Source organism: Zeus faber (assembly GCF_960531495.2).
Source record: "Zeus faber genome assembly, chromosome: 8".
Classification (NCBI taxonomy): domain Eukaryota; kingdom Metazoa; phylum Chordata; class Actinopteri; order Zeiformes; family Zeidae; genus Zeus; species Zeus faber.
The window spans coordinates 24,528,335-24,545,380 of NC_137195.1; the positions used below are offsets into that span (position 1 = coordinate 24,528,335).

The following is a 17,046-nucleotide window of genomic DNA, read 5'->3' on the forward strand; positions in this document are numbered from 1 at the left end:
TTCTTGGAGATACTTCCTGGTTTCATGGTTCCTGTACAGATAGTTCTCAATCTAGAGGGGCAGAGCAAAACGTGAGCCCATTTTAAGTTTTTTAAATTTTAATTAAATGGATCAAATTTAGAAACATAAGAGAGAAGATGCACATACATGGGAGGCCAAGTAGTAAAAGCCTCGGCTAAATGGTGATAAAAATAGACGGACATTATACATGGACATTATGACACCATTTACCACTAATTCTGGACTATTCTCTGGACATTAGAATACTTTATTATGGATAAACTTTTGCCCATGGATATTTATAATACTGTTTGGGTTATAATTCTGGATTATATTAGACTTTACTATCATTATATTACCTACACTATACAATCTTTCTTTATACTACATTATATTTTACTTTGAACATTAAAATAGCATATATAAAAACATAATACCATAATTCTCTACTGATGAAGTACCATTGAAAAATGCAAACGTGACAAAATGTGAAACAAATATTTAAATAAATTATGACAATAAACCGAACTAATTAAACTATAGGGAACGGAGGGAACAGACCTTGAGCAGGGCGTCCTCGGTTTTCTCGGGGCCGGCCTTCAGCGCCTGGGAGGCGTCGATGATGGGGATGGGCATGAAGCGAATGGTGAAGTTCCTGCCGAAGAGAGAGAAAGAGACATACGTTACACGCATGAGGACGACAACAGCGGTGCTTCCACCAGACAGTCCTCAGTGGGGGGTTGGGCGGGGCAGAAAGGGAGGCTTGGTCTTTGGACGCCGCAAGTGACAGAGACACACAGACACACTCCCATGTTTCTCTGAACTGCAATGGGAGAGCCAGATGAATTGATGGACACTTGAATTGTTAACTCTCAAACAACTTATAATGATGGTACAGTAAAGTAAGGTCAAATAAAATAAGACAAGCTAAGATATATTAAGATGAATTACGATAAGATAAAATAATATATATAAACATAATAACACAATACTTTAAAAGCTTTATTAATGAGGAACATGAATTAAGTACACCAAATAAACAAAATATATACAAAAAAAAACTAAAAAGCAATGGACAGCTCAACAAAGTATAGATTTCCAAAACATTTTTTGAATAAAAACATAAAATAAGCAATGTAGCATATGGTAATGATAATAACAATGAGAGCAGCGCATTTAATATGGAAGTGAACCATAACCTCATTGAAATGACTGCAGTATGAAAGGAATGAGGATTCATCGCCGTGATGATACAAATAATTGGGCTGTCAAGACCCGAGTACTCATACTGTACTGACATATTTGGGGTTCATCAGAAACGTACTGTAGATAGCGACGGTGCGACTTACTTCTCTAAAGCCACAGCCACGTCTTGCAGGCCCTGAGCGCTGGTGTTGTTCTTATCCCAGATCACTGTCCTGCCAAACACAAAACACACGCAACGTCCTGTTAAATATAGTTGGTCTTAATTGCTCCACAAACAGGAATTGGGTTGAGTTGTACACGATAATATCACTTTTCATTACTTTGACAGTATTTGTTTGCAATATCCAACATGTTTGATAGTTTATTTTTATTAACTATTTTCCGATACAAAAACCCTATTTTAGCCTCATATGAGACTGGAAGTAAGTATCAGTACACACACACACACACACACACACACACACACACACACACACACACACACACACACACACACACACACACACACACACACACACACACACACACACACACACACACACACACACACACACACCTGAGCTTGGTGTTGATCTGCAGAGCTTTGGCCAGCATTTTGGCTCCCATGTCTCCCATGGCGTTGCCACTGACGTCCAGCCTGGTGAGGGAGGCGTTGCTGCCCAGCGCGTTCAGCACAATTGTCAGGTCGCCCTTCAGCCTGGAGTCCGCTAGGGAGAGGGAGGTGAGGGGCTGGGGACAGAGGGAGGGAAGAAAATGTGGTCCTTAAGTTATATATTTTTTTACTTATTCTGTATTCAAAGCTGCCACCACGCGCTCTTTTCCCCCTCTTGGAACAATTTATCGTTACATTGGGTTTAATGGTCTGAGAACCATTATAAATGAATCTAGTATAAAATATTCAAAGAAATTTTAGATTTTTTAAATCTAATAATTATAATAATAATAATAACAAATATAGCTGCAGGCAGCAATACACGGGGTCAATTATCGACACCAATTACAAATTTTCGAGTTCCCATGGAACATAGCATCAGTTTGTGCTGTCCCTCGTCTTTTCTGAGTTCACTGAGTCCTGGTGACACGCAGAATTACTTATACAAGTATCCACGTGTTGCGTGTTATGACTTTATCCTAAAACTTAGAAGGTGGCTCTCTACTACCTGTAGTGCACAGAGATCTGCCTCACGGTGTCTCTGTGGAAGGAAATCATTCCGTGTGGACGTTCCCAACAACACGGTTCCATTCAAACAGACTAAACACTGCATGTCCTTCAGAGACATTTCATCAACTTTTAAAACTTTTGGGACTAAAATTAGACGGACACAATTCAGATGCGTTGCTCTGGGGCTGCAAGCAAACTCCATGTGTGAGGACACAAACAAAGAATAAGTTTTGGACTTTTTTCGAGTACTACAGTTTGGGTGTTAGCACTGGCTCGAATGCCGCAAAATAAGGAGGGACACGGCACCGGGTTAGATGGAACAGAATGCGTTCCAAAAACGGCAAAAGAGACTACATATCAAACGAAACTCCCCGATGATGTCAAGCAGGTAAGACCCCACACACACACACACACACACACAGACAGACACACACACACACACAGACACACACACACTACAGAGCGTTAGATCCACACCACGTAGCTCGCACGGCACGAATGGGGGTTCGTAGCCACATCCTGGACATATATAAGGGATTGGATGATGCCACAAAGCATCTTACTCCACAAACTCATGTCTCTCCACTGCCCGACCGGAAGTTTTAAAACATTGGTGTATCGGTGATGCACGAACGTTTGGCTACATCCAGTCAAATGTCATCGGTTTATCACTAATACTACCTAATACCTAATCACCTTTCCTCGTATGTGGATCGATTTGGATTGAACTTGAACCAACGAAATGTCTGCCACTTCCCAGTTCTAACGAGATCTCAACCCAATAACAAGGGGTTATTATTCCAGGATGGACCTCTAATAATAATAATTAAAAAATGTGGAAGCTTGGAAATATTTTTGAAAGACTTAAAACTTAAAACCACAATAAAACCCTAGTGACGTTTCATTTTTTTCCCCCTTCAACTCCCAAAGTATCAAATTGTATCATTAAATCATTGACGGACCCTCTCAAAAATTAGAGATCCTGCTTATCAAGAGGAAACGAGGGAACAGCATGTGTGTGTGTGTGTGTGTGTGTGTGAGAGATGTGTGTGTGTGTGCTTGTGTTCTGAGCATAGAGTAGGCGGCATATGTATGTGAGGTTTGAGAAAGCTGACTTCTCGCAGGAGCAAAAAGCGGCTCTAGATACATTACCTGCATTGGAGTTTTCCAAAAATGATCACTGACCAGCATATTGTACAGAGACTGTTCTCATGCACCTGCCCCCGGAAGGCCAATGGACCAGATGGCATTTCTGGGTTTCTGCTGAAATCATGCGGTGAAGAGCTGGCAGAGGCCTGGCGCCCTATCTACCACAAGTCTCCAGACTAACATGCTGTTCCTTCCACCGGGAAAAACTCCATTATTATTCCTTTATGTTACCATAAAGGCATGCTGTACGGAAAATGACGACAGTCCAGTTGCTTTATCTTCATTAGTTATGAAGTGTTTGGATAAAATCATTATCAACCCATTGAAAGAAGTCAGCTGCTCACTAGATCCTTTTCAGTTCACCTATACGTAGGTGTAATAGAGGTACGGACGATGTGGCCATAGCCATGGTACATTTTATATCTAAGCACTTAGAGCAGGGGTCGGGAACTTTTTGGCTGGGAGAGCCATAAAAGCCAAATATTTCTAAAGGTATTTCCTTGTGAGCCATATAATATTTAATAAAATTGAATGCAACTTAATGCGTGCATAAGTAAGGCATACATTTTTAACGTATAACACATCTCTAAGTACTATAAAAAAGCACTATATATAATCAATTTGTCTTTATTCTTCTTAATAATATTGTTGTTATACTGTAGCATAACAACAGTATAATAAAGTAAAGTCTAATAAATGATATACTTTTTACCATTAATGCGACTTGTAGTGCTGCATGGTTTTGCTGATGGCCTTGTAGTCTGCTTCATACGTAGTGAGGTTAAGCTTCATGCTGCGTTGAGGCTTCCATCAGTTCAGCGTGAGCGTAGTTTGCTCTTAATGTTTCTCAGATGCCAGAAAGACTGCTCACATGCGTATGTAGAGCCAAACATGGTCAATACGGCAATACTCACAATAATACTCGCTGCATTGTGTGCTATGTGACGGGAAGCTCATTCCAAGTTTTAAGAATCAGCTGGTCTTCAGGTTCAAGTTCAAGTTCAAGAGATTACTTGTCACATACATATTGGGGTTTTTTCCATTTCTGTCCTCTTGTGTTCAGCTGATTGGTCCGACTTGAGGCAGGGAGTTTTCTTAATGTTTGTCTGTCTTACAGAGGGGATCGGCGCACGGGCTCGTAAGCAGCCCAGCAGTGGAACGCCACTCCTCCTGCGCCCAAGAGGATCATTATTATCCACAATTATTACAATAATCCTCAGTGATGTATATAATTGTGCCCTGCGCGCCGCATATTGAAATGAACAATAAAACTCTGGCCATGTGGGCGCACCACGGCCAGAAAGACTCCGTCTCCCTCCCTAAACTCTTACCTGCGGGCAGAAACTCCCACAAGTGGCGCCTGAGCAGAGACCCGGGAGGGGCAGGGCGCCGAGTAAAAGGCGCCCCAGAGTCTTTCTGTGGTCCGCAGCTGGCACATTTATATTTTGAATTTTATTTTCAAAATTGTAATTTCTCTTACCTGTTTTACTTTAAAATGACACACAATAATTATTAATTACTTGTTAATTGTGATGAAAAACTTTAGCTCAAAATTGTCTGCGAGCCATATACCGTCATCGAAAGGTCACCATAGGTTCCCTACCCATGACTTAGAGGATCCTACTGTACCTCATAAATACAGCGTTTATTTGTCGATTTTAGTTCGGCATTTAACAGGGTACAGCCGCAACTCTTAATTAAGAAGCTGAATGAACTTAATGTCCACCCTCTCATTAGGTCAGTGCTAATGGTACTTTCTCAGAACCGAGAACCTTGAGCACAGAGCCCCCGGGGTTGTGTCAGTGCACCAGTCCCTTTTCCAATTCGATGATACCGCCATCTTGCTTTCATGAAAAAGGATAGCGATCTATCTGACTACTCTTCAGGGATACAAAGGTTTGCAAAATGGTTTGGTGACAAGCACCTTGTCTTGAGTGTTAAAAAGACTGAGGAGACGGTGTTTGACCCCCGGGGGAGTTGGCGACCACAATGAAACCATCTCATAGATCCCCTCGTTTTTTTATTATTATTACTCATTAACCTGAAACACCCGTGTGGATGGTCTCTGTAGCAGATTACAACGACGACTGCGTTTCCCGTGCCCGAGCGGGAACCAAATTTTCCACTTTGTGGGACAATAAAGTTAAGAATCTTGAACCTTGATTTGCGGTTGCCAGTACGCATCTTTTCAGCATGTGACGACAAAATGTCTTCACAATCAGAAATGTTGCGATATCGCCGATACCTATGATTTCGGTTGAGTAATCATTTGTAAATGATTTCCCTCAGCCACCATCCATCCGACATTTTCCTATTGCCTTGAAACCACGAACGGGCAGTCCCACCAATGGGTTTGTATGAGAAAAATTGTTTACCTTTAAGATTTCTCGATATTTTCCTCAATATATCTACATCAGATCCAGGCATCGTAATCTTTCTTTGCCAGAGGAATTTAGAATGGCAGTGTACTGACATTATTATAAACACGGATTATAAGGATTATTTATGATAATCCAGATAAATTAACATATACAACATGTACAATACAAACATGTTTTTGTTAATCTAAAACTATGTTACATGTTGATATGTTAATATTACAGATAATATTGTTGTAATATCATCCCACAACCACTAGGATTAAAACCATGACATTAAATCATGTATTTTACTATTTGCTGCCATTCAGGCACCTTTGGCGCTTTTACCCATAATCCCCTCGGGCCACGGTGCTATCTCTTTGAGCCAGCCTCTTTATCCAAGCACACCACCCGATTTGACCCCACCTCCGGCTCATCCCTGCCGCGCGCACACACACACACACACACACACACACACACACACACACACACACACACACACACACACACACACACACACACACACACACACACACACACACACACACACACACACACACACGAGTGGTTGAATGGGACCATCAATCTGGCACTGTGGGGGGACGTGGGATTGCAGAGGCTGTTATGGCCCATATGATGGAGAGTGAGAGATGGAGAGAGATAAAATTGGTGAGATGGATGTAAAGACAGGAGATGGGAGTTGAAAGGAGATGAAAAGAAAAGAAAAGACAAGTGCTTAAAGCTGCGATGATGTGCGAGGGGGGAAATCCCCGCTGTGCTGCGTTATGAGCGAGATTTTTTCTCTTTCTTTCTTCCCTTTTTTCTCGAAAAAAAGGAAAATTCCCTGATGGGTCTCCCCTTCTACCTCAGCAGGTAGAAAGGCAGCTTACTGTATCAACAGGAAGTTACATATATCATGTCGGTTAGCCACAAAGATAAAGGATTTTGTCACAATGTACGGTTATGCCTACATTTAAAAAGACGCTTTTCAGGGGAATTGCCCTTTAATCGCTAATCATTAATAACATGGGACAAAAATGTTCAGTTCTTCAACCTATCTTGATGTTTGATTTAACTAAACGCATTTCATGTCGTGGATATATACAAAGCTTGGAGGATATTTTGAAACTTTCCAGCTCTCATTTTGCAGATACATTAAAGAGCAGAACTCAACATGTACATGACTTCTTTTCCTTTCACAAAATGTGGTCATTTAGCAAAGAAATGCCACATTCCATGAATGGTCGTATAGTTAACAGTTCATAATATGTCAGGGCAGGGAAGGTCAATAAGAAATGGATAAATATGATGCATCTAATCAATAATAAGCAAAACAACAACAACAGAGCATTTTCGGACTCACCGACTCCTCCTCCTGAATCATCTGGACCAGGTTGTCCAACACGGGAGCCAGGTTCCTAACACAAAGACCAAATCAACGTTAAGACGTTAAAACTGTATGTATCTCAATGAATGAAGCATATTTGATGTGATGTTATTATCATTATTATTATTATTATTATTATTATTATTATTACTTGGACTTGATGTTGTTGAAGTTCTTGCCCAGCGACAGGTGTCGGATGGAGCGGTTCTTGGCCAGCCACACCAGCAGGGTGGACAGCTCAGCGTCCAGGCCTGACAGGGTGGATATTTGAAGATTATTAAAAAATATACAAGCCCTTTTCTCTCAAAAAATAAAACCATAAATGTTGAACTTTTGTCATGACGACTTTAGGTACCGTTATGATGGCATTCGAATAGTACCTACGAAATAATTTCAAAAGACAGAGAACATCCCTGTGTGTTCTGACTATCAGACATTGCTTTATTGGGGAAATACTAAAAGGCTCATTACGGAATGGCTGAATAAGACAAAAACATTTTTCAACAATGAAGAAAAATGTTGACTTTCGTTTTCTAATATCAGTGGCGAAGATGAAGAAAGAATAAAATCGATATCAAATAAAATTTTGTATGAATCAATAAACTTGAATATTGGCCAAAAATGGGAGTTTAACAAGGCTGATTAAATATTCAGATTTTTCTATATAAGGGGTCATAACAATTGACTACGGCAAATACTTGGGCTGTATGAAAAATCTGGAAATATAGGTAATCATTTTTTAAAAAGTCCAGATTTTGAGATTATGCACACAGCTTAATGTGATCTTACTGTGTCCAATGATCTCAAATCCGAATAAAAATAACTTAAAAATGAATTCAGGTATTGATGTTCTCTTACAAATTTGAAGTGAATTAAAAATCTTAAAGATGGTGCAAAAAATATAGTCACAATGGGAAATTGTAGCTCAATGTAGATTGACTCATCTAGCCAAAACTATTTCATATCTCAGTCATATGACCTCCAGTTTCTGATGTTATTATGAAATGTCTTTGTGCAATATCGGCTCTATCGGCCTAGTGTCGTTGGGCATGCTCCGCCTTAATTAGTTCACCAAAAACAAACAAAAAAACCCCAAAACTATTTTCCTCATTGGTAGCGCCTACGCTGCCCGACAACAGGGGAAAAATTTAAAGGTGCTTTTACCTTGTTGAACCACAGAAAGACTTTTAAAATGTCCCGCACAGTAATATGGGCAATTATTTCCAAATATGTGCGTCCGTCTCACCGTTATCGGAGATATCAAGGCTGGAGATGTTGGGGATCTCGGCGATGCAGCCCTCGAGGATCTGCGAACCTCCCGACCTCAGCTGATCAGACACGGAATTAGAAACAGTCAACATATGCGGATTTCTATGCATTAACTACCATTCTAACTATCTATCTATCTTTCTATCTACGAAATGGATGGCCGTGCTTTTAAAATATGCAGAAGAGAGCATGCATGCGTGAAAATCCCCACTTGAACTGGGGTCAAGTAGAAGCTTAGCGTCGATGGGGGTAGTAAAAAGAAAAAGGCAGCCAAAACGTGCCAGATAAAAGCGTGGAGAAAAAAAGCAAAAAGAGAGATATTAAAAGACAGATGTTAAGTGATGGTTATTTGGATCATAGAGGGTGAGCAGCCCGTTACTTACACAATGGCCGAGCTTAAGGAAGCGTTGCAGGAGGGAGCGGGGTATGTTAGAGAGAAGCCAACAATTACACAAAACAAAACACGCAGATGTTCAACGAGCCGTTCTGAAAATCACGCCCCAAGAAAGAGCTGGGACACGCCTAAATTTTGCACACACACACACACACACACACACACACACACACACACACACACACACACACACACACACACACACACACACACACACACACACACACACACACACACACACACACACACACACACACACACACACACACCCCTAATTCCCACGGAAGCAAGGAAGAGCGTTTGGATGCCTTCACCGAATGGGTCATTACGGCTTTGAAAATAAATAAATAAAGAATCGGAGACATCTTATTTCTCCCGCAGCTCCAATCTGGCGAGATTTGTAAAGGGGGGGTGGGGGGGGGGGGTGTCCTGGAAATTGCATTTCCTGTGTTATTTGCATTCATGTGTTGCATTCAAAAGAGAAAAAAAAGAGCCTCTCTCTCTCTCTCTCTCTCTCTCTCTCTCTCTCTCTCTCTCTCTCTCTCTCTCTCCCCCCCTCCCTCCCTCCCTCCCTCCCTCCCTCCCTCCCAAGTATTGCATTTCACAGGCTTTCAAAATGGGCCACTGGCATGTCAAACTGTTTTGGAGAGGATCCCAAAAAAGCTGATTGCTATGGCGGCGGATTTACTTGAAAACCATTAACCCCTCCCCCCCACCAAAAAATAAAAACCCTTAAAAAAAACAAAACACATGGGTAGCTGCACAAATGACACTCAAACTAGTATTATGGTACAACGGAATCAGCCCCCATCACAAAGTCCTTTTACAGAAACGACTATACCTGCACTCCACGGCGAAACCAAAGCCCAGGTCATGCAGTCAATGAGTAAAGCCAGTTGAGTAGCCATTACATGCGATTCATGGACTTCTGTCGCAACTGACCCGTATGTAACAATAACAGCACATTATATGAGTGAGGACTGGCAGCCTTTTATCGCATGTGCTGCAAATGAGAGCCGTTCACCACAGTCACATGGGTTCTCATCTGGCGGAGCTACTGTTTAATGTCGTGGACGAATGGCAGCTGACAGTTCTGGTCACGGACAACACATCTAACATGGTGGTTGCGTTGCTATTCGGAAAGTTCTCGTGTTCCGACACAAGAACCTACAAATTCCCAAATGGTGAGCAGTGAGCAATAACTGTACTCACATTTTACTTCTACTGAAAAGGTACTGGGATACAATGATAGTGGGATTTAACATTTTCACACAAATATGGGTAGGCTAGGGTTACACCATTTATTTTGGTTTACAATTTGATTTAATGTTAATTTAATTTAATTTAATGTTGAATTGAAATGTATGTTTACATAATGCGATGCATCGAGAATCGTTGACGGACGAATCGCAATCCAATCATGAGGGCAGTGAAGATTCACACCTCTAAAATAATTAAAATAATTGTGTCTTGATTGTCTGCCCATAATAAAGACATAATATATATATATATATATATATATATATATATATACACACTGTATATATATTATGGGCACACAATCAAGACACACTTAACAAACATATATAATATGTATAACCAGTAAAACGCTGACTTCAATCGTGCCGGCGGAGTAGTAAACACCATAATTAAACATGTTGCTGAGTGGAACACAGAACATTACCCCGAGGCGTAAGCTGGAATTCCCGCCATGAACGCAGTTTGCCATATATGTTCACCACTTATACAGGAGACGCGCTTTTATTTTTTAATCAAGGAAGCCTCCTGGGGATTGATGGACTATGCAATTAAATAGATGAATGACACAGAAGTAGTTTGAGTCTCTTACCTCGCAGCAGCTGAGGTCTAAGGAGATGTCCTTGAGGTTTGGGTTACTAGCCAAGCCGAGCAGGAGCGCTCTATGTGCAGGACAACACAATTAGAAAGATAGAGAGAGAGAGAGGGGAAAATACGCAATAATGGTAAAGTAATAGAATGATAAATTTAAAAAAAATAAAATGGCAACACAGTCATCCTCAAAGTTAAATAATGAATGGAAAAATATGAAAATATACAATAAACTAATATACACAATAAATAGAGTATAACCTAAAAGGTAACAAAAGACATCAACAAAAATAACCTCAAAACTAAGAGAGAAACAAGAATATTTGGTCATATACTGTACAATAACAATAAGCAATAATAGATACAGGAGGACTTATCATCTGTATACTTTACGACATCTAGAACCCAGCTTGTCATATTAAACTAGACATATTGATATTAGATCGAATGCTATCATTTTAAAATAAAACATTTTTATCAAAGACGGCTCCGCTCTCTTACTTGAGCGCCTCTGGCGGCAGCTTGGTCCCCGACACGTTGATGGAGCTGAGCGACATGGCGCTGCTGAAGAAGTGCTTGAAGGATGGCGGCACCTCTTTGCCTTTCCTAAAGATAGAAAAGATAGAGCATGCTTAAAGAGGACGTACCATGGTGCCTTTTACACAAGTTAATATAGGTCTCTGAGGTCCCCAAAACATGTTTTTGAAGTTTCTTGCTGAAAATACCACTCAGATTACGCATTCGAGCCATTGTGACATGCCTCTATACCATAGTGTTCCAAAAGGGGCTGTTTCAGTGTGTGTAGCTTAAATTGTGAATGAGCGGCCAAGCCCCGAATTCTGAGCCAATGGGGTTTGAGCACAAGTTCCGTCCTCCGTTTTATTTACTCGGTAAACTATCACCGATGAGACTCCCTGTTCAGAACCGTTGGGAGGCTAAGTGTTTTGTTCACAGCCATTCCTTTGACATTAGTTTACTTCATTATTTGACACTTGGGCCGCGTCTAATATTAACATCCCACAATGTAACATTATATATATGACGGAAAATAATGAAAAGCATAATAGGTTCCCTTTGATCAAGATAAGGCTGGTATGAGTCAGTACCTTCACATGCACACAGCAATCAGAATAAGGTGTATAACCAGAATAATATATTTTTGATGAAGTTTTCATAAACATAAACGATGACATTTATTTTTTACCATTAATTTTTTCACCTGATTGAGTGTGAACATTTTTGTTTATCATCACTCCAAAAGTGTGGCTACATAAATAATCTGGGTTCGTTCATCGAAATACATCCCGGGCTTTATTTATTTATCTGGAGCAGCTATTACAAATACGGTGTTTAGAGGGCATATGAAGAAATATCGCCCCAATCGGAATAAAACTTGCGACTTCAGTGTGCATGTAAACTTAATGAAAAACACAACATGTTGTTTGAACATCGCTTATAGAACAAACCTACTATGGGGTTTTTCTAGTTCGCTTCGTTTTAAGTTCACCATCCCGGACACGATGATGCAATGAGGTCTTCTTGACTTTGGTGCTTAGTATCAAGTATCTAAGCTACATTCAGTAGCCAAATAGTATTTTTTTTTGCTCTAATGTGACTGAGATCTGTTTTTTTTTCCACAACAGTGTGAACAGCACAAATCACATGAAATCATCACAATTCAGATTTGGGCCACTTTCACATGTGGTCCTAAAGTTTGAACAGTCAAATCGGAATTCACGCGACTTTTACATCACTCTAGAGCGACATTCGTCACATGTCTGCGATGGCGGGGGTCAGTCAGTGAAAACAAATGGAATGGAAGATAGCTGCAATGGAGGTAGTCAGTGGAGGGACAGGTGCCGACCCCGTGGGTGGTTCTGGCTTAGGGTGGCCATCCGTGCTGGTTTAGGTCGGACAGTCCGATTTTTAAATATCGTGTCCGTCTACCGGTGTAGCCTCGAGCCGGACGATAATTTTGTCCTCCTTTTGAGATCATCCCTATTTTATACTTCATATAATGGTATATAAAAAAACACAACAATAATAATATGCTATGTGAAAGTATACATTCCCTTAAGACAAATTATGTTATACAGACGGGCACAAACCCAAATATTGTTTTACTGCGCTTGTGGGTCAGTTCAAGACCGTGACCAGTTCACACTGGAATCTGATATGTGACACATTTGAAAAATAATGTGAACAGCCAAACAAAACAAACAAACAAAAAAAAATAATGGATCTGACCAATAAATCCAAATTGATCACTAAGGCTTGTAGACTTAGTAGCCTAAGTCACAATGTCTCTGAGCAATGCTCAGTATAGTATCGCACCTGTATATTTGTAAATCTTAAATATCTGACGTTTCTGATTGGTATCTTTAGCTATTTGTATATATCTGAGACTCAATGTTAATTGTATTTTTTATTTTTATCATTTTATTCTTTATTCTCTTTTTTTCAGACTGTTAAGCTTTTTATTTTTTAGTGCTTATGGCCTGTACTGGAGTGCACCAACCCTCACCAGAAGAAATTCCTTATATATGCAAATGGTGAAATAAAACAGATTCTGATTCTGATGGTGGACAAATACCACTCTGATAAACATTGTGTCTGTGAAACCGATTGTTGTGTCTGCGCAGATGTAAGACGCCAGCGCCAGTTTTGGGGTAAAGACAAACATGAGAGGCTGAATTACTTCCAAGTCAGACAGTTTGAGGCGTGAGAAGTTCTTCCCTCTCTCAGAAGTTATCGTGCTGGACGGCAAATCCTCTCGTATCTCATACTTTTGTGCTGATACTCCGCAACTTTCTCGTAAGATTTGAGTAATTCTTCTTCCTCTCCCTCTCCTTCTCTCTTCTCCATTACCCTGTCTATTCTCTCCCCTGCCCGCCTCCACGTCACTGAAAAACCTTCCCAGCCCTCTCCTCCTCCTTATTTACATCCTTCTCCTCTGCCTCATCTGTTTAGGTCCGTTGTGCCCTTCCCTCAGTCCTCGCCTCGTATCTTAACAGCATGGGGAAAACCCCAAAGCACTGTAGAAATCCACCTTGGCCTCACTCGTAGGTACTGTAGGGGTCTGCGAACGGGTTCGGACACATAATAGCCCCCGATGGAGTTCAGTGCTTTGCTAAAGGACACTGCGGTGGAGTAAGGGGGAGGGAGCTTAAAACCAGGTTTCATACATAAAAGGGATAAGACCACACAATACAATAGGTACCATTGCCGCAGGGAACTTGATACGGAGCTGGTGATCTTACAATAATAATGTAGAACACGTACTGAATAACAAACTAATTCTAAGTTAGGGATAATGTGCAGCCAGCTGGTCATTGTCGGAAAATAACCCTCAACGGGGTGAAGGGGGTTATTTTGTGATAATGACTGGTTGGCTGCACGTCATTACGCTTATTACAGGGCTACATATGAAATAAAATTAGAAAAAAATAAAAGAGTACATATGCCTAGTATTCACGGAGACCAGATTTTCCGGTTTGTCCAAGAACGTCCCCTTTTCGAGCTGGGTGTCCCCAGTCTTGACAGATATCTGTAAACACTAAAAAAAAAAAAAAAACCTGGTTTTCAACATTCACTACCAAATTGTCTCGGTTTTCAGCACAATTCAAATAATATTGTATTTTTTTCCAGCGCTTGCATATATATTCACACACACACACACACACACACACACACACACACACACACACACACACACACACACACACACACACACACACACACACACACACACACACACACACACACATTAAAACCACCACCCTTGAAGGTGTCGTGTGGTATCTGGCACCAAGACGTTAGCAGCAGATCCTTTAAGTCCTGTAAGTTGCGAGGTGGGGCCCCCATGGATCGGGCTTGTTCCCGCACATCCCATTGATGCTCGATCAAATTGGACCCTAACCCCGGCCATCCAAATGATGTAGAAGAAAACGTGATTCATCAGACCAGGCCATCTTCTTCCATTGCTTCATGATCCAGTTCTGATGCTCACATGCTCATTATACTGTAGGTGTTTTTGGTGGTAGACAGGGGTCAGCATGGGCACTCTGACCAGTCTGTGGCTACGCACACCATATGCAGCAAGCTGTGATGCACTGTGTGTTCTGACACCTTTCTATCATAGCCAGCTGTGACTGTTCACTTGCTGCCTTATACATATATCCAACCCCTTGACAAGTGCCATTGTAATGAGAAGAGAAATGTTGTTCACTTTGCCTGTCAGTGGGTTTAATGTTGTGGCTGATCGGTGTATATACAGGCAAGCATTCAAGAGCACAAAGCAACTAAATTCCATGCATGAAGATCCCAGGGCAGAAGTGGCTGTGCAAGTGGGCGTGTTGATGACGTTTCCATCATGCAGCAGGCGCATGATAGAAACGTCATCAACATGCCCACTCGCTCACTGTGAATTGTGTGCTTTCAGGGGCGTGCGTGTGTGTGCGCGACTCCGCTGCGCGTCCCAGTGCCCTGTCCCTCTCCGTTACATACATTATAGAGCAACAAAGCACCATGCGTAACAGGGCTCTCCGTCACTCCCTTACCCCTGATTCTCGCTATTGACCAATTGGAATAGAGTATTCCACAGAGCTTAAAATAAAATAAAACGTCTGAAACATACAAAGAATGGGCACCAGGGAAACTGTTCACCCAATAATCGACTGGCCATTTATAAGGAATATCACGGCCTCTCTATGACCATCATTCATTAAGTATTAGCAGTGAGAGAGCTTTCAATGCCAAAAAGGAAGGATTGGGTGTTTGCGGCGGTTTAAGAGATCCTGAATCTTAAATGCGGTGGCTGGAGCTCAAAACACAGGACATGAGTGGGGTTGCAAATGATTTTCCGACCGTTCTTTTTGACTATGCGACCACCATGCTTATAAATTGACTGCAGGGATGGATGGTGTTTCAACCTGCATAAGGTTAAACCACCTGAGACATCCTCTACCGCCTCCCTCCTTCATCCTGCCTCTCCCGCTCTCTCATATTCCCTGCTCTTTTCAACTTTTGCTGGTGTTTTTACTCTCCGACCCCCTTCACCCGCCCCTTCTCTCCACCCTACGCAGATGAAGTCCTTTCCTGTGTCTCCGGTAATCCCAGGAGACAGTCTGAATGGAGACATAATAGCTCGAGGACCTCTCTCTCTCGCTCCATCTCTCCACCCCCCTCCCACCTTCTACCCATCTGTTACACTCGTTTAAACACACCGAACCTCACAATCTGTTTTACAAATACACACAAGCTTGTGTACACCCACACATATGCTAAATACACATAAATATGTTCAGACTATTATCTCATCTCCAGCGCGCTACCCGGCCTGTAATTGCACCTAACACCAAAAGATGGCGCATATAACAACAGAGACCAGATATTTTAGGTTAGTCTCACTAAAGTTATCTAAATGCAATCTATATACACACACACACACACACACACACACACACACACACACACACACACACACACACACACACACACACACACACACACACACACACACACACACACACACACACACACACACACACACACTTTTACAACAGCAATATTTAAAATTTTCCATTCTTATTTTACTTATCAAAATATATATTTAAATTTATTATGGGTTATAGTCTCACTTTTAGTTTTCTTCTTGCATTGACAATGTAAATGTACATTTCCAATGCTAAAAAAGTTCTTTGAATCGAATTGAAAGAGAGAGAGCAAGAGAGAGAGAGCGAGCGAGAGAGGGAGAGAGAGACAGGAGAGAGGGAGAGAGAGAGCGAGCGACAGGAGAGAGAGAGCGAGGGAAAGGGAGCGACAGAGAGAGAGAGAGCGACAGGAGAGAGAGAGAGAGCGAGAGGGAGGGGGAGAGAGAGACAGAGAGAGAGCGAGTGAGCAACAGCAGAGAGGGAGAGAGAGAGAGAGAGAGAGAGAGAGAGAGAGACAGCGAGCGAGCGACAGGATAGAGGGAGAGAGCGAGGGAGGGGGAGAGAGAGACAGAGAGAGAGCGAGTGAGCAACAGCAGAGAGGGAGAGAGAGAGAGAGAGAGAGAGGGAGAGAGAGAGCGAGCGACAGGATAGAGGGAGAGAGCGAGGGAGCGAGTGAGCAACAGCAGAGAAGGAGAGAGAGTAAGGGCGAGAGAGAGAGACAGAGAGAGAGACAGAGAGAGACAGCGAGCGAGCAACAGGATAGAGGGAGAGGGAGAGGGAGAGAGAAAGAGAGAGAATCGTTATTTTCTGTTAAATTGACCTTGTTAAACCGACGAGTC

At 41.7% G+C, this 17,046-nt stretch overlaps 1 protein-coding gene across 1 annotated transcript in view; it reads right to left on the bottom strand.

Moving 5' to 3' along the window:
• Positions 1-17,046, bottom strand: part of LOC307233938 (F-actin-uncapping protein LRRC16A-like) — a gene marked incomplete at its 5' end in the record, with an annotated part of 91,058 nt that overhangs the window by 15,651 nt on the left and 58,361 nt on the right. The window contains 10 exons of the mRNA XM_080005417.1: positions 1-51; positions 562-655; positions 1,350-1,418; positions 1,763-1,935; positions 7,241-7,295; positions 7,416-7,515; positions 8,511-8,592; positions 8,917-8,928; positions 10,777-10,846; positions 11,277-11,381. The exon at positions 1-51 is cut by the window's left edge and continues 48 nt beyond it. Of these exons, the coding sequence (XP_079861543.1) occupies positions 1-51; positions 562-655; positions 1,350-1,418; positions 1,763-1,935; positions 7,241-7,295; positions 7,416-7,515; positions 8,511-8,592; positions 8,917-8,928; positions 10,777-10,846; positions 11,277-11,381 (811 nt within the window). The remainder of the gene's footprint in view (positions 52-561; positions 656-1,349; positions 1,419-1,762; positions 1,936-7,240; positions 7,296-7,415; positions 7,516-8,510; positions 8,593-8,916; positions 8,929-10,776; positions 10,847-11,276; positions 11,382-17,046) is intronic.